General features: G+C 40.0%; 1 protein-coding gene across 2 annotated transcripts in view; it reads left to right on the plus strand.

Moving 5' to 3' along the window:
• Nucleotides 1-332: 332 nt before the first annotated feature.
• The window catches only part of LOC125457243 (rho GTPase-activating protein 6), a 497,221-nt gene continuing 478,437 nt past the window's right edge, over nt 333-19,116 (plus strand). For both annotated transcript variants that reach the window (XM_048541196.2, XM_048541197.2), the window contains exon 1: nt 333-1,191. In XM_048541196.2, the coding sequence (XP_048397153.1) occupies nt 649-1,191 (543 nt within the window). In that variant the 5' untranslated portion in view covers nt 333-648. The remainder of the gene's footprint in view (nt 1,192-19,116) is intronic.

Below are 19,116 nucleotides of genomic sequence, written 5' to 3' on the forward strand. Positions count from 1 at the left end.
ACCTGGTCACCAGAACAGTGCTGTTCGCTGGAGCTTGCTGCCTTCCTTGAACGGTAATGGCAAGGTGAAGCGCTCCAGCTGGCTCTAATGCACTTTGGTGGGGTGGGTGGGGGGTGGCAGGAGGTGCGAAAGGCGACATACGAATGTATTTTAATTGACTTTTGACACCGAGATGGACACGGCCCCGTGCTCCAGATGTTGCAATGACCGCTTCCAGCGTTCACAGCCCTTGCTCATGTCTGATCTCTGAGCAACAGTTCTGGCTGTGCGTCGGCGGGGCGGGTGCAGACCCGCGAGGGTTAATAGGAGTTTGCCAAGAGCCTTTAGTGAGAGTGGAGGGTGCGGATGTGAGTTGGAGACGCTGCCTGGGTCTCTCCTCCTCCTCCTGCTCAGTCCCACTCGGCGCTCCGCCTGTCTGCTCCATTCCACCCCAGTCCGGCCAAAATAATAAAACCGAACAAAAAGAAAAGCCCCGTTCATTCACCCGCTTGGGTGGGGAGCTGTTGATATCGTTGCCTTTTGGAGTCTGGGCTCGCCGTGCGTGATGACGGGCTCTCAGCTGATGGGACCGAGTCGTCCCTCAACCTTCACGGGCGCACACACACAGTAAAGTCAGCTGCCGGGTTCAAAACACCTCTCTTGCCGGAGATGTCCGCTCAGGGCTTGTACCAAGGTGGAGGTGCTGCCGGAGGAGGAGGAGGAGGAGGTGGTGGTGGTGGATGGTTAAACACGGTTCTCTTTTGCTCCTCGCCATCGGCCAAGACCATGTCCAAGAGAAAACTGCGCCAGACCAGGAGCCTGGACTCGGCGATCATCCGGGGCTACGGCACCGACAGCGAGCTGGCGGCGGACGATTTCGATACGCCCCGGAGTACCTGCCTGAGGTCCAAGTACGCGAGTGCCAGCAGCCCCCTATCTCCTCGCAGCTCGGCCGAGAGCTTGGTCAGCACCCGCTCGCTGCGGTACAGGCAGTGCCCCCGCTCCCCGCTGGAGAAGTCTCTCTCCGCCAACTTCAGCTTCGACTACGATCCCAGAGGAGGTGGAAAGAGAACCGCCACCTGGGACCTCTCGTTCCTACCCAGGAACCAGTCTCAAATCCTGGCCAGCAACACTTTGTTCTCCCCGCGGAAGTGGCTGCAGAGGAAGTCACATCAAGCTAACAGTCAGTCCTACATAGTCTGGAGGTCAGAGGTAGGGATTACGAATTTAACCCGTGTCAAGAGTTTTGATGTGTGCATTGTTGGTATGAGGAGTAGCATCGCCTTGCTAGGGGCGAGTCGAACTTGTTGTCTTCTTTGTCAAATGTGGCAATGCGGATGATGCTGTGCATGCAAGAACTGAGAATGGCTGAACCCATTCAGTGGCGCGCACTGTCCCTCATGTCTTCAGGCTGCACAGATAACTGGGGTTATCAACCATACCTGCGGCATATCAGATACAATTAGTCATCCGAAGAAACGCCTGCAGTTTTATGTTTTGAAGAAATAATGTCACTTTCTGTTCAACTCTATCAGCGGAAAGCTATTTTGACCAATCAACGCTTTTGTTTGTTTGCTGTTTTGTTGCAGTAATTGGTTTGTGAATGAATGGTGGTGAAACTATCAGGAGACCTAAACGATCCCCCTTAGTAATATTGGGAGATTGAGATACTAAGTGTGCAAATTAACCCAGGGTATTTCAGGAGGCCTGTCATTTCATCAGCTGGACTGACTAGATTCCCCAGATTGGGTTCTTGTGGCACAGTGGTAATGTCTCTATCTCTAAGTTACCTGCTCCAAAGATGTGTCGTAATATCTTTGAACAGATTTATTAGAAAACATCTATTCTTCAAACTGGTCTCCACAGATGATGCCATAGTTTCCCTGCTAAAGTGAAACCATGACAATAACAGGTTGAATACAATGAACAGGTTGTCGCAGTTGTTCTAATATTTTATGTTAAAGGATTTTCTGATTATTATGAAATAGTGCACATCTCACCCTGATTTTGAAGGGATAGGACAACACAGTCCAGCTTGCAACTCATCAGAGTGACTGGGAACAAAATTTACGCTGCTTTGAGAGATGACTAGATTATTTCTACCTTTCTGCACTGACTGTCAGTGCTTGCATGTGCCATCAAGCTTATCAAGTCAATGTAAATAACAGGAAATATGCTTTGCTGTCAGATGTTTGTCATGACTGAAAATCAATTACTTAATAGCAAGAAACCAGTATGTTCCTAGTGTGGAGTCTCAAGCAAGAATATTCAACAGCTGTTTGTATCAAAGTGTTTGGAAAGTGTTACTGACTGCTAAAACCTTTTGGAGTTAACTTCTTATTCAATGTTCAGTTTGATAATATCACCTCTATTTTCTATTGTAAAAAGTAATGTTATGCACCCCTTGAATTCAATCACACTTCTGCTGGAGTGATATGAACAACGTGCAAGGATCTAATCCAGTGCCTTTAGGTCATCAGTCCAGCAGCAAGAGGCCTACAGTTAGGGGAAAGTGCAGTGAAATACCTGTAAATTCTTTATTCAATTGAAGCTCAATTATCATTTAAAAATCCAAAGTGAAATAATGCATAAAATGAGTCATAAGAAATTCATATTATTTATAGCCCAACATGAAATGTGACGATCAGTTGAAAATATTAAAAACAGCAGTTCACTTGCAAAAACATTAACATTTTCAATTTAACCTGCTTTGTGATGTGCTCTGCTTTTTTTGCAAAAGCTATCATGGTATTGTGGTAATATTTTACTAAAACTTAAAGAGGACCATAAGAAACATTTACACTATGCCATTTCAATTGTGAAAAATACCCAGCAGGTCAATTTTAGAACATGATCTTAAAACATTGCATTGATTGAACATTTTGAGATCTTACAACACCAACCTTCCACAACTTTAAAAAGCTTCAAAGCACATTTAAGTCAATGAGCTTTTGAAGTGTAGTCACAAGGAGATCTCACGGGCAGTGAGATTACACGCTAGATAGCCTTCCAACTCCATTCTGAATTAGCCCCCTTCCTCTCCTTCACCTTTTGTTGTCTGCATTGCCTTTAACAGGCTTTGCATGTAAATGCATCAGTTGGAAAACATGGGTGCTTTATTGGTGGTGGTGAATAGGTTAAACTTGCCACAAGTGACTTGGTGGTGGGAAAAGCCATTCAGGTGTGCGAAAAGACTATTCTGGTTATTAAACATAATTTTTAAAGAATGCCAAATAGCTGGTTTGCAGGTTTTGGCTGAATGATAAATGCACGCAGAATACTAGGAGATGCTTGTGCATTAGATTGGGGAAGGATGGTGGCTCAGTGGTTAGCACTGCAGCCTCACAGCCCCAGGGAACTGGGTTCAATTCTATCCTCGGGCAACTGTCTGTGTGGAGTTGCACATTCTCCCCATGTCTGCATGGGGGTTTCCTCCGCGTGCTCTGGTTCCCTCCCTCAGTCCAAAGATGTGCAGGCTGGGTGGATTGGCCATGCTATACTGTCCAGGAGTGTGCAGGATAGTGGAAATAGCCATGGGAAATGCAGGGATAGGGTGGGTTTGGATGGAATGTGTTTTGGAGGGTTGGAGTGGACTTGTTGGCTGAATCGGCCCATCCTTCTGTGCTATAGGTATTCTAGATACCTAATTTAATGCTTCATTTGAAAAAAAAAACACCTGTTCCTCAGCAGCAACCTGTCAGTGCTGCACTTGAGTGTCAGCTTAGATTACTTGATTAAACCTCTGGCATGAGACTTGAACCCACAAACATCTGACAGCAAAGCATTTTTTTATATCACCGAGTCACATCTGAAAAACTACAGATTGAAACTACTCTGAATGATCATCATGAAGTAACAGTATAGCACATCAGTAAAGTTTATTGGCTTAAGTGCAAGATTTCCTGTTATTTACATTGACTTGATAAGCTTGATGTCAACTTTACAGTTCACTCTTCCATGTATAAATAAGAGTAGAGTATTGCCAATGAATTAAAAAAAAGGTTTGTACAAACTTTTGATCAAATAGCTTTGTCAAAAACACTTTTGAATATTAACTAAATGACATAAGCAACATGCTGTAATCATGATTGACACAGTCTAGTCTTGGCTGACATGGTGGTTATGTGAAAATGGTCTGTCAAAATATTATGAGTTTGTTATATTTAATGACCTTTGCTTTATTCTAAAAATGTTGGATCTGAATGTTCATCAAGAGACATCATCACGCAAAATATTTAACCCAATGGTCTGAAATTTCTCTTCTTTTCTTATTTCTTTTAGTAAATATGTGATTTCATCTCAATAATGAGTTAACGCCTTTGCTAATGATCATGACATAGATTAACACTTTTGTTAAGATAGACAAAGAAGAAATGCAGATGGATGTAAACTGTGGTGAATGCTGAGTGCCTTTGTGTTTTTGCATTTGAGTCTAGAAACTAGTCTGATTATGTCTGAAGTAATCGGATGTGCTAAAAGCAAACCATGAAGTCACTTTAGGGCTGCTAGCTCTCCAAGATTACCTTTGGAGTCTTCTGAAATTAAAGATTAATCTGCAAATTGCTGCTTCAACCAACTCTAGGTGCATTTGAAACTGTGAGCTTACCAGAAATAAAAGTTGTCATTTTTTCTTATGTTTCATAAACAAAAAGTTTCACGCCAAGTTTCACACCAGGATTTCTGGCAATGGCACCATATTTAAAAGGGCCATGTGCACCCATTCAAGTGCTGTCAACCAAGAGCTGCCTTGCATAATTTGTGACATTTGCCGCTGTTGTGGCAGATAAAGGGATATTGCTGACCACAAAGCAGGGTATCAATCTGGAAGGTCTTGGTGGATATGGTTGTGCCAAAGTGGGTTTTAGAGGTTTAAAAAATCATGAGGGGCATGGATACAGTGAATAGTTTTGGATTCCTCTACCCTAGAGGGCATAGGTTTAAGGTGCGAGGGGAAAGATTTAAAAGAGACATGAGAGGCAAAACTTTCAGGCAGAGGCTGGTGTGTGTATGGAATGAGCTGCCAGAGGAGGCAGTGGAGACTGGTACAATTACAGCATTTAAAAGGCATTTGGGTACATGAACAGGAAGGTTTAGAGGGAAATGCACCAATTGCTGGCAAATGGGACTAGTTCACTTCAGGATATCTGGTCGGCATGGGCGAGTTGGACCGAAGGGCCTGTTTCTGTGCTGTATAACTCCATGATTGTATGTTGGATGATAAAGGCCCATGGACTTGGGGTGCATGTGATTGCTGCCCATTGCATGTATTCTGAGATCGGGGAGTTAATGTCCAAGATAGAGATCCAAAACAGCAAGAGACAAGCTGGAGTCACCTGGTAACCGGGTCTGATCTTCATGTCAGGAACTCTAGGCTTCTAATTGCTATTTGGAGAGTAGTAGAATTAGAAACAGCATATTTGTGAGGAGAGATTAGTTGATAATGATGTGATAATGAGCAGTAATCCCTGTTACTGGCCCCTCACCAGCACAAATGTCTTGATATCCAGGCCTGGGTTGGTTGTCTTTGATCTTGACATTGAGAAAGGTCTTGTTGGACATCTCACCTGATTTTTCTCTGTTTCTCACCAGGGCCCGCATCATTAAAGGACTGGGAAGGCTGGCAAGATTCTGCCTTTGTTTTTGTTCTATTAAATGAAACATTTTTTGACTACTTTTCTTTACGCCTGCTGCTTTTGATGTACATCAATGGCTTGGACATGGGCATAGTTTCAAAACTCACAGATGACATAAAACTTGGAAGTATAGTAATCAGTTTGGAAAATTGTGAAAATAACCCGGAGGATACCAAATGGTATCATGGGCTTGAGTGGATTTGAATTCGTTAATAAAAAAAGATGCAGTTTGGTAGAAAGGATAAGGAGATGCTTAACAACACAATTTGAAAAGGGTTTCAGGAAAAGAGACGGTGCATATGTATAAATCTTTGAAAGGTGACAAGACAACTTAACAAAGCATTTAATAAAGTATATCACACCGTGGACTTTGTAAAGATAGTCACAGACACAAATGCAAGGAAGATAAGCTAAATCTACACAAAATATTACTGCAGTCCACATTGTAGTATTATCCCAACTCGGGGCACTCATTTGGGAAGGATTTGGAGACAGTGCAATTGAGATATTCTAGAATGGGTCCAGGAATTAGCTGCAGCTAAATGGATAGACTGAAGAAGCTGAGTTGTTCACTTTAGAACTGATAAGGTTAAGAAGAGATTTGATAGAGGTGTTCAAAATCATGCAGGGTTTCTGTTTCCAATAACTGAAGGACTGGTAACTCAAGGGCACAAATCTAAATGAATTGCAAAAGGATCTGAGGTGCCATGAGGAAACATAATTTTTCTGCAACTGGCAGTTTAAATTGGAATGTATTACCTGACAGAGTCATGGTTACAAATTTAACAGTGGCCTTCAAGGGGAATTTTCAAAAAATACACCAAGGAGATAAAAATGCAGTGATACAGGGAAGAAATGGGGATTGGGATGGACTGCGTTGCTCTTTCAAAGACATTCTCAATCAGCCAGAGTCTCTATCTGTGCTGTACTATGCAATTCCATGAATAATTATAAAAATATCAGATAAATGGAAAAAGGATAAAATATCAAATTTTTGATTGATGTAGCAGCTGGTGCATCGTTTTATGGGCATGTGGACAACCAGAGGCAGGATTGTGTGGTTGTGGGTGGGAGATAATATGATGACATCACCAGAGATATGACAAAGCATAGGCAATAATTCTAAGTCAATAGGATGTCCAGCGAGCATCTGCAGAGAGTTTTGAAAGTTATTTTGACTTTGTACAATATTGCACATCTCAATTCCTCACCAACTAACGATGATTTTGAACAGCACAGAGGGAATTAATCAAAGCTGTTGTGGTGGAAAGTCTTATTCTTTATATTTATAATCAATTGCCTGCGATTGTTTAGTTCAGCTTTAAGCCCTAGTATTGAAGCAGGAAGTGTTGCGATTCAGTTGGCGATATCTTCAGGTATGAATCTCACTGTAGCTGACCCATATTATGCATAATATTGATGCATTTCACTGTCTCATTCAGCAAAATAAGAGGTGATTGGGCCTCCTTCTGTCTTTTGAAGAGCTATCCAATTAGTTCAACCTGCCTGTAGACATGCATTCTCTTTCTTTCCAATCAATAGCAGTTGCAGTAGTAACTGCAGAACAAATTACTTAATTGGCTGTAAAGATTTTGGTGTGTCCTACGGTCATAAAAGATGCTATATACACATGAATTTAAAAATAAACTTCAACTGTATATCCTTCAGATAATGGAACCTCGTGTCTTCATCCAGTCTGACCGATATATAAATTCAGTTCCATACTTTAATTGATCATTAGCTGCCCTCTGAAGTTTTATCAAAAGGGGTAACTAAGGATGGACAATAATTGATGGATTTGCCAGAAACATTTATATCTTATGAATAAAAATAAAGCACAAAATTTCAATCTGACCATAGCTAGGTTTCTTTTCAGAGAAGCTGTAAATTATGATATACATCAAGTTCAATTCTGAACTATCGAACTGATGTCTTCAGCCACAAAGCAAACAAGATGCGACTGTACATGTGTTTGCATTGATGGGTAACATGGCTTCGTCGGAGGCTCTCTGATGATGTTACCTAGAATGGTGATGAAACGTCTGAAAACAAACCTTCCAGCTCAGCAAGCAAACTCACATCCAGAACCTCAACCTGAGCTACAAATCTTCTCAAAACTCGCTAGTGAAATGTATCATCCTGGGAGCAGATGAGGCAGAGGCGGAGACGGAGGTGAAGGAATTGGGAATGGGGATGGCATTTTTGCAGGAACATAGGTGGGAGGAGGTGTATTCTAGGCAGCTGTGGGAGTCGGTGGGCTTGAAATGGATATCGGTTTCTAGGTAGCCCAATGGTATCAATGTGGATTTCACAAGCTTCAAAATCTTCCCTCTCACTACCACATCCCAAAACCAGCCCAGCTTGTCTCTGCCTCCCTAACCTGTTCTTCCTCTCACCTATCCCCTCCTCCCACCTCAATCCGCACCCCCATTTCCTACCTACTAACTTCATCCCACCCCCTTTGACCTGTCCGTCCTCCCTGGACTAACTCCTCCCTACCTCCCCACCTACACTCACCTTTACTGGCTCCATCCTCACCTCTTTGACTTGTCTGTCTCCTCTCCACCTATCTTCTGCCCTATCCATTTTCTACCGGCCTCCCACTCGCTCCCTATTTATTTCAAAACCTCCTTCCCCTCCTCCATTTCTGATGAAGGGTCTAGGTCCGAAACGTCAGCCTTCCTGCTCCTCTGATGGTGCTTGTCCTGCTGTGTTCATCCAGCTCTACACCTTGTTATCTCGTAAGTTTACTACTGTTTTGTTTATCAAGACCATGACATTAGGAGAAGTTGTTTGAAAACTCTGATTTATTTGTAGAATATACATAGGAGTGGGTTGTGTTTGAAGTTTGCTAAACTCATGTCAAGCCAGCAATTTCCCCTCCATCCAAAAATTTTGTACAGTGCGGTGCTCCACTCTGCTAGCCCAATGATCTCCAGGTTTGTCTCAATATTTGACCTGAGGTTGGAAATGACTCAATTTCTTAAAGCATGAGATGGGCTGAATCCTCAACTAAATTATTCTACTACAGTTGCTCAGTACTACTTAGTTCAAACCTGCTGATGAATGAGGAAAAATTTAAATTTGAAGCCGTTTTATTAAACTTCCCTTTTTCAATTCTTCATTAGTGCTATATCAAAATCCTGTTAATCCTCATTTAACAATATTGTGGAAGCATCTTGATCATGTGGATTGTAACAGTTGAAGCATAACACACATGTCTATTACCAGAGCAAGTAGGGATGGGTGATAAAGGCACCTCTTCTTAATTTGTTTTTAAGTTATTTAATTGTCTATTGTAATCCATGACTGGATATGACAGAACTACAGAGTGTTGATTTGATCCCTTTGTTTGGAATCATTTAGTTTGTTTAACACTTGCCTCTGTTGCTTAGCATGCATGTTGTTTTAAGCTGAGTTGTCACCAAGTTGGCACTTTATTTTTACCAATGCCTGGCACTATTCCTGAAATGGTCTCCCATAATCTTCATTGATCCAAAGCTGATCGCCTGGCTTGATGGTAATGTTAGAGCGAAGGATATGGCAGACCATGTGTTTACAGAGTGTGGTGAATATCATTCAGTTGCGGGTAGCTCACGGCAGCTTATTGATGCTCAGTTTTGACCTGTTAGATCTATTTTGAAAATTAGTTTTCAATGTAATTTATTTTTTAAAATTATATTTCATCTAATAATAAAGATTTTTACTTTCCAATGTTTATTTCTCACTCTGTGAAATTCAATTAAAAGTGAAGAAATGTCGGTGTATTTTACTTCTGGGTTTGTTGTTTGTGAAAATTCTTCATTGTGATTGACTGTTTGCCTTACTTGTTGACATCATGCAGTTAGATGTTTAGGGATCATCTTGACTTGACCCCAGGATCAAACTAACATTGGAAGAATTGAAATCCATGCAACAGCAAATTGAGAGGTTTTCTGATGAAGGGTCTAGGCCCGAAACGTCAGCTTTTGTGCTCCTGAGATGCTGCTTGGCCTGCTGTGTTCATCCAGCTTCACACTTTGTTATCTCGGATTCTCCAGCATCTGCAGTTCCCATTATCTCTTAGGTCTTCATGGATAGCTTTCTACCAGATCAGCAGCAACTGATCTCCAAATGTTTCTGCTACTGACTGTTAATGTTCAATCTACAGCTCTTACAAAATCTAAGGCAAATAAAAGGGCTTCTTCTCTTAAAATTAAGCCCATCTGTACATATTGCTGAGCAAAGGTCAAGAAATAACAAGAAACAGGGCATTCACATGTCTTGTGAAGAATAGTGAACTTGTATTACAGGACCATCTTTACACAATAGATATCAGTACTATCCTGAACATGTGCTCATCCCCAATATCTAAAAAGAGAGGAGCAGTCAAACAAAATACATCATCTGGATTACATTCACTGTTTCACATAAAGGGCACTGAAATACAGAACATTCTCCCAAAAATAGTTGAAGATACTTGTTCAATTGAAATTTTCAAGATTGAGGTCAATGGATTTTTGCTGCGCAAGTGTATCTAGGGATATGGAACACAGATGCATAAATGGAGTTGAGCCACAGATCAGGCATGATCTGTCGGAATGATAGAACAGTCATGAGATACTCTGAATGACCGATTTGCTTTGCTTCTTAGTATGAGCAAACTGCTCAAAGTTACCTTTATTTTAATATTTGCATTACCTTTTTAATGGGTCTGGGCCAGTATGAAGTATTGCTCAGCTGTTGTTCTCAAATTAGTTTTACAACAATCCCTATAACTTTTCTTAAGAAATGAAAAAAAATTGCTTGGACACAAGCCAATATTTTACTGTCTGCTACGGGCCTCTCCAAAAAAGTGGCTATCTTAGTTTTTCAGTTCTAGTTGAGTCATGGGCCACTGTGGATTGAATGGAGCTACTTATAGTCTACACGATGTTTCACTCATTTCAAGTGTTTGTTAGAACCAGAGCTGGAAATTCCTGTTGTTTCATATTTGTAAAAATAATTTATAGGATGAATTATTAACATGACTGCAAGTCAGGCAATATGAAATAGAGAAGCACAACAGCAATTGCTATCAAAATTTTCATCTGAATCCTTTGCTTACATAGCGGGGTTGTGAAGGGGACAGGTGGGTGTGTTGGTAAAGTGAGAGCAGGACGTTGGAGAATTCTTTCTGAATCTGGTTTGTGATAAATACTGTTTTGTAATAAAGACTAAATTGAATGTGCCAAAGTTCAGAGAATTGATTAGATGTACATTGAAAGCATATTTCAGGAGAACTTTGTGAAATGTAAAACGTTATCTTTGAAATTCAGCAAAAAGAGTAGAGTTAAAATTATCATAAATCTGACAGATTGTTGTAAAAGCCAAATAGTTCAATAATTCCTTATTATAAAGGAAGCCTACAATAATTTGTGAAGTTCTTTGAATGTTCTACTATCATGAAAGTTTATTTTACTTGAACTGTGACAGACTGAGAAATGTGTGTAATCAGAATGACCTGGCTGTCTGAGATCAAAATCGTGGAACTCCCTCTCTAATTGCACTGTTTCATAGAATCCCTACAGCATAGAAGCAGGCCATTCAGCCCATCAAGTCTCACAGATCCTCCAAAGAGCATCCCACTCAGACCCATCCCCTACCCTAATCCCCGTAACCCTATATTTCTATGGCTAATCCACCCAACCTACATATTCCTGGGGCAATTTAGTGTGGTGAATCCTCCTGCACATCTTTGGACCATGGGAGGAAACCGAAGTACCCAGAGGAAGCCTATACAGGCACGGAGGAGAACGTGCAAACTCTACAAAGACAGTCACCTGAGGGTGGAATTGAATCCAGGTCCCTGGTGCTGAGAGGCAGCTGTGCTAGCCACTGAGCCACTGTGTTGCCCCTACATCATGTAGATTACAGCAGTTCAATATGGTAGCCCATTGCCGTATGAGGGAAGGACAATAAATGTTGACTCAGTCAGCGCCTCAAATACCCTGTGAAAAAATGGAAAGAGCACATCCAAATAATAATATTTTTCAGGGGGCATTACAGTTTCAAACAATTCTTTGCACAAAAATAATTCTGTTGCTCCTTTCTTATTTTAGTGGTAATTATTCTTGGTTGATCTTCCAATCAAACAATATAGGTATGTACTCAAAAAAGTCATAAGTTGGAAAATCTATATTAGATTTCCCCGACTGTTGTCTATTCTGGATAAAATTGACTCAATTTTAAAGTCTTTCCTGATAACATCAAGTTCTTATTCTGCTCATTGTGTTGGAATATCTTTTTACTGTATCTATTCTTCCAATCAAATATCCTTCTTATGAACTCAGAATGGCATGCAACACTACAAAAAGGCCTTCACCAGTCTCATGTATAAATTCAATTACATTTCTTGTTTCTAATATAATTGCCTGTATGCATAAAACCAAATAATTTTGCTAGTTTTTGCATACTTGTATAAATAAAATTAGGAGTCTAAAGAAGTCTATTGGACCTGAAATGTTAACTCTATTTTTCTCTCCACAGATGCTACCTGACTTTCTAAGCTTTTCCAGCACATTTTGAACTATTTAGATTAAATCAAACCTCTTGCATGTAACATCATTTTGCAGAAGGTGCACAGACAATATTATTTTTGGTGATTAGCTCAAGTAAAATGAACTGTGATTCTATATCAGTGACATCCCACAAACAGCAAAGAGAAATTAATAACCTTCTTCTTAGTAATAGTATATGAGGGAGAAATGTTGTGCTAGACATGAGGAGAAAATGCACGTTACACAGTACAATGGTATCTTTAACAACTACTGAGCAGGTATGTGGATTTTAACTCCAAATTTAATTTAAAGAACAAAAATATAATGGGGCAGCCTCATATTATTGATGTGTTTTTGTTCTTCTTGCTTTTAAAATATACACACATAAAATAATATTCACTTCTTCATCATTTATTGTGAGATTGTCATGTTAGTATTTTATGTTATTGCCATGTAACACTTTGGAATCAGTGTTCTTTTGTTTTACTGCATAACGGCAGGGAATGTTGAGGGGTACTTCCACATATCTGAATTTACTGTTGTGGTTTAGTATACACATGGGACCACTGTGTGAGGGAGTATCTGGAGTTCAGATTTTGGTGCTCCATGGCAAAGGATGTATTGTCACTGGAGCAGGTGTAGATGAGGTACAATAGGTTGATTCTGGTATTGAGAGTGTTGGTTTGTGAGGAGAGATTGAGTAGTCTGGGACTATATTGCAATTTAGATGAATGAGGTGGAATCTTACAGAAACATAAAAGATTATAAGGGGAATACATAAGATAGCAGGAGGGAGGTTGTTTCCACTGGTGGATGTAACTATAAATTGGGGGTTTAGCCTCAAAATAAGGAGGAGCAGATTTAGGAATGAGTTGAAGAGGTAATTCTTCACTTAAGGGGTTGTGAACCTGTGGAATTCCATGCTGAATGAAGCAGTTAAGGATACCTTCACCAGATTTTTCAACAGTAAAAAAATTAAGGGTTATGATGAGTAGGCAGATAAGCAGAGCTCAGTCCATGAAAATATCAGGCACAATCTTATTGAATGGCAGAGCAGGCTCAATGGGCCAGATAGCCTACACCTGCTCCTATTTCTTATGTTCTTAAGTTCTTGGAAGGAGATGGAGTAGTTTGGTATAACATGGATGGGGTTTGAACATCTTTCCCTCCCTCTACAAGGAGGGACGTAACTGCAACACCACAAGCACTCTTCGTCAATGGTATATTGATTGGGTATTTGTACTGATTTGGTTGGATATTAACTGGAACTTCACATATACTCATATACAGAAATTGATGGTTCTTATGGTCCTGTGGTAGTACACCTACTTTTAGAACAGGCAGTATATTTACACACACACAAAAATCCATGGTTATTGGATGGCAGAAGTAATACATGTCTCTCTTAGTAAATACGCATGGATGTATGAAGAATAGGCTTCAGCCACCACTTGACTATTTAGATTTGAAAATAGTCCTGCATTTTCTTTTTCTGCTCATGTCCAGTTCATGTTTCAAAGTTATTGTTTTGCCTCCTTCGCTCATACTTCCAAATCATAAAAATTATACACAAAAAGCTGTTCCCCTGTAGACCATCCATTTCTTTTCCGAAAGTCCTAGCAAAAGAAACCTGTCATCTTTAACTTGTCTGATGTTCTGTATCTATGTATCAACCTGATCGACTTAACTGAATCAGACATAGATTATGAAGTCACTGAGTTGTCACAGAAACTAAGGACAGGCGGTAAAGATCAACCTAATTGACACCATGTCCTGACAGCGAATCAAAAAGAAATGCATAAATATTACCACGTGACAATGTGTTATGAACTGCAGGAGAAGCAACAACACTATCTTGCTACATCAGTTCACGTTGAACCTAAAGTGCACCAAGCGGACATTCCTGAAACTCTTAATATATCTAACATGCTCATTCTAAGTTACTGGACTGAAAGATCAAACAGCACAGACAACACTAGCTTTATAGGCACTCACAAATATAAGGTAAACCTGTTCCATTTCAGATATCCCAGTTCAGCTACTGAATATTAAATGCCTTTGCTGAATACCAAAATACCTTATTGGAAGATACTGTCAATTCTTATAGTGAACACATTTGATTTGTTTCCATAGTGACGACAGAAACTCCAGTAAAATTGGAGAAATACTTAAAACCACGCAGCATTAATTCACTTGGTGTATTCTAATGCACAATTGAATAAGATTTAAGATTAAATGTGAGACTTCACACAGTTAAGAATATCTGCGATGGAAATAACTTCAGGATCCGACCAAGATAATTATTTTCAGGAACAATGTATGTCATTGGCTACATGTATAAAGATGGACTTTATAAATCAAGTAAAGTACATATTTATAGTTAAATTAATCTGAAAAATTTAGAAAGCAATGCATAGTACTTCAGAATTCATGGTTGCTGGACAGAAGTTACTGCACAAACTGTGGATTTTTGTGTAAGTAGCCCTTCTAATATTGATATAAATAGATTGTTGTCATCCTTTTCCAATGCACAAATTTTTAATGAAAGAACCAACTCCAAAGTTTTACAAATTTCAAAAGGAATTATCTCCAGGTCATTTTGCATGAGTAATTTCACTTATCATGTTCTTGGTCCCTCAAGGGAGTTAGAAGGATGTGATAAGCTATTCAATTACAGATACATGGTAGGGAGTGGCATTGTTTCTTGGCCAGCAACCAGTCACTGTCAGTGATCTGTAAATCAGAAGATGCCAACTTAGCCACAGACTAATTGCAGCCCTTAAACCCTTTGATGATTGGACCAGTAGTTTTGGAGCTAAATCCTACCAAACTGACATTTGGTTTATTGAAACTGTTTGGGGAATTGGAGGGGAGGTACTGTGTTGTGCTTTGTAACTTATCTATTTGGATTTCCTAACTGATCTTGATCAGTTGGCTCAATGGACTGAGGAGTGGCAGATGAAGTTTAATTTGGCTAAATTTGAGGTATTGTGTTTTGGTAAAGCAAACAAGGACAGGACTTATACAGTTCAAAGTAGGGCCCTGGGTGGTGTTGTAGAACAGAGAGACCTAGAGGTTCGGGTACATAATTGTTTGAAATTTGTGTCACATGTAGACAGCGTGGTTAAGAAGGCATTTAGCATGCTTGCCCTTCATTGCCCAGACCTTTGTGTACCGGAGTTGGGAAGTCATGTTGAGGTTATACAGGATGTTGTTAAGGCCTCTTTTGGAGTACCATGTACAATTTTGGTTATCCTGTTATAGGAAGGATATGATCAAGCTGGAGAGGGTTCAGAAAAGATTTACCAGGATATTGCTGGGCATGGAAAGTTTGAATTATGAGGAGAAGCTGGATAGGCTGGCATTTTTTCTGCTGGAGCATAAGAGGTTGAGGGGGCGACCTTATAGAGGTTTTTAAAAGGCTATAGATAATTTGAATGGCAGGTGCCTTTTCCCTAGGTTGGGGGATTTCAAGACTAGGGTGTATATTTTTAAGCTGACAGGAGAAGGATTTTAAAAAGACATGAGGGGCAACTTTTTTCCAGAGTTGTTCATGTGTGGAACGAATTTTGAGAGGAAGTGGTAGATGCGGGTATTGTCTCAATGTTTAAAAGACATTTTGATAAGAATATGAATAAGAAGGCTTGGAGGGATATGGGCCAAGCGCAGGCAAGTTTAGTTTCAGATTATGGTTGGCATGGACTGTTTAGACCAAAGGGTCTGTTTCTGTGCCGTACGACTCTATAACTGTTTCAAAACCTTCCATGTCGAATGCTGTCATCAACTGCATTATGACATTCAGGTGAAATTGTATTTGGGTGGGGTTTCAAATTGCCATTTTTGAAATGGTTGCCTGGTATATGCTGCACCTGATGTACAGTTACTTTGACAATAATAATAGACAATAATAGCTCCCACACAGCAGCGTGGTGGATCAGTGGTTAACACTGCTGCCCGACAGTACTGGGGACCGGGTTTGAATCGATCCTTGGGCAACACCATGGGCATTGAGTTTGCACATTCTCCCTGTCTTTGTGTGGGTTTCCTCTGTGTGCTCCAGTTTCCTTCCACAGTCTAATGGTGTAAGCTTAGGAAGCCATGCTAAATTCCCATGGTGTCCAGGGATGTACAGAATAGGTGCGTTAGCTATGGGAAATGCAGAGTTACAGGGATGAAGTGGGTCTGGGTAGGATGCTGTTTGGAGGGTCAATGTGGACTTGATGAGCTAAATGGTCTGCTTTCACACTGTAGGGATTCTATAACAATTGACCAATGCAATTTGTTGGTTTTACTTAGCTGCTCATGTCCAATTTTCACATCCATGGGGTTCAAATGGAAGTCATTACTGTGCATCGAAGATTGAGACAGTTGCAAATGTACAATTTTTTTTCAGCATTTTCCTTCACATGCAATTCCAGGGATTAATTTTCAGTGTGGAAGTAAAGTGTGAAGAATTTACTCCAAGCGCTAAGTGGAGAAAATTAATTAAGTGATATTGTAAAAAAAAAATCTACAGGACAAGAATTGGAAATAAGCATCCTGGTGATGGTGTAATTGTGCTCTTGCGTTCAGTTATTTCAGGAAACGCACCAGTTGTCCATATTACTGAGAGACCTATTGTTGGCACAGAGCACATTTTCTCCTCTTTCATGACTCTGTCTCTGACCTTCCATTTCAGATTCCAATCCACACACAACTCTTATTCATATTTGCAAATAACCTTAAATTAGGGGAGGCAGTGATGTTGTGATAATGCCACTGGCTGAGTAATCCAGAACCTGAGGCTAGTTTTCTGAAATTTCACCATGGCAGATGGAGAAACTTGAATTTAATACATGTTTGGAATAAAGAAAAGAGCCAGCCTCAAGATAACTGTGTAATTACTGTTGATCATTGCAAAAGCCATCTGGTTTGCTAATGTCCCTTAGAGAAGGGACAGTTCTCATCCTTTTTAGACTTGGCCTGTATATGATTTCAGACTTGCAGCAATGCAGTTGACTCTTACCTGCCTTCTGGACAATTAGGGATGGGTAATAAGCCACAATACCCCCGAATAAAAGAAATTATGTTTGACAGTGACTATGACACAGTGTCTCTGTGATTCTTTCTTAAATTTGGTACTGTTGATAACCTACATTAATCTAAAACACAATGTCAGTTTCCACAAGTATGCTGGTTGCAACCAACACTACCTTGCCCCCATTGTGGTGATCGGATTGAAAGTTATCCCAATCGTTGAATTGCACAGCTCATTAGATTTAAAAAAGACCACAAATCAAGAATGATTAAATTCAATTGATACTATATGTTGTATAATTTACCTTCATCCATGTCCTCAATAAAATTCCATCATTTATGTCAAATTCCAATAGAACCAGAGAATAACTAACAGACTTTTTAATGCATTATGGGATGAAATGTGCCACTTGAAAAGGTCGTAGAAGCAGATTCAATAGTAACTTTTATGAGGGAATTGCATTTATGTGGAGATATAAACATGTTGGAAATATTCATTTTTGACTATGGCGAAAAATAGTGAAAGTGGGAGTAATTAGGTATCTCTTTCAAAGACGCAATGCAGACACAATGAACTGAATGGCCAACCCTTGTACTATAAGAGTCTATGAGGGTGTAGGCAATAGGGGTGTGGTTGGGTAAGGAGGTGCTTTGTGGAACTAGGCTAAGATGGATATGTGCATTTTGTTAAGTTTGTATATGTTTGATTTGGACATATCAGAATTTGTGTTTTCTGAATTGATCGCTGAGTACAGTTCACATTCCATGATGCCAGATTAATGGTAATCAAGTATTCGAGCCTTGCTCCCACTTAATACGAAAAGGACTAGACACTGACAGATCTGCAGCAAAAAGACAGGAACATCTGTTAGCAAGCTGTCAAATAAAATGCACAAATTCTCTCATTAGACCAACACAAAATTGATACGTATCCTCGTAGAAACCTGCCAAAATAATAGATGCTTGCAGAGTTTCCAAGCACCCTGGCAATATCATGGGATTTAATAACTATTCTGGATCACACATATGAATTGGAATTGTTTGGAATGAAAAGCAAGTTTCCTGACATGAGGGATTCCATTAATCTTCAGTATGAAAGCACATTGACCCATATGACAAACTCCAAGCTTTGTTGAGGTTTAGTCCCTGCCGTGGTGTAGTTTTTAAACTGATGGTGTAAAACATGACACTGGCACAGACTAGTAATCAACCCCATTTGTCAAAGCAGATTTTATTGTGCCTATTGCCTGGAGCAGTCTTTTGGTTTATGTATAGCTGACATTTGTTCCTTAATGAAGAATTAATTCTATCTCACCCACTGTCAACATGAGAACATGCTAGAAAGAGCTGTCAACATGCAGGATTCCTACTGTAATTGATTATCGTACTAATGGTATAGAGAATGTTTCACTCAATGGTTAAAATCAAAGATCAATGTTCTCAGAACAATAGGAAATTAATGGGAAAAGAGGAAATAAAAATCATCAGTCTGATGCACAGTTGTCTCGGCCAAAAATGGAACTGTAGTCTGGCATGGCAGAGTTCAGGTTTCTTTTGTGGATCCTGCTCCTTTTGACCCAAAGAAACTAACTTAAAACTTACCAGCCTTCGGGGTGCCAATGAAGTACTTTTAAAACGCAGTTGTCGTTGTAAGGTAGGAAACACAAGAGTGAATTTGCACATCTGCCAGTTCCCACAAATACCATTTAAATATTGATCTCTCTTTTAGTGATATTAGTTGAAGGATCGATATTGGAAAATGCATCAGAAAGAACTCCCTGTTCTCCTTGTAATAGGGCTGCAGAGCATTTTATATCCATCTAAGGAGGCAGAGAGAATCTCAGTTTAACTCCTTGTCTTAAAGACAACACCTCCAACAGTGCAGCACTCCCTCAGTTATGAATTTTAAGTACATGACTTAACCAGTTTATTTAACCAGTTGACACAAAGGCAAGAGTACTAAGTGGTGA

Source organism: Stegostoma tigrinum, chromosome 12 (genome assembly GCF_030684315.1).
Source record: "Stegostoma tigrinum isolate sSteTig4 chromosome 12, sSteTig4.hap1, whole genome shotgun sequence".
Classification (NCBI taxonomy): Eukaryota; Metazoa; Chordata; class Chondrichthyes; order Orectolobiformes; family Stegostomatidae; genus Stegostoma; species Stegostoma tigrinum.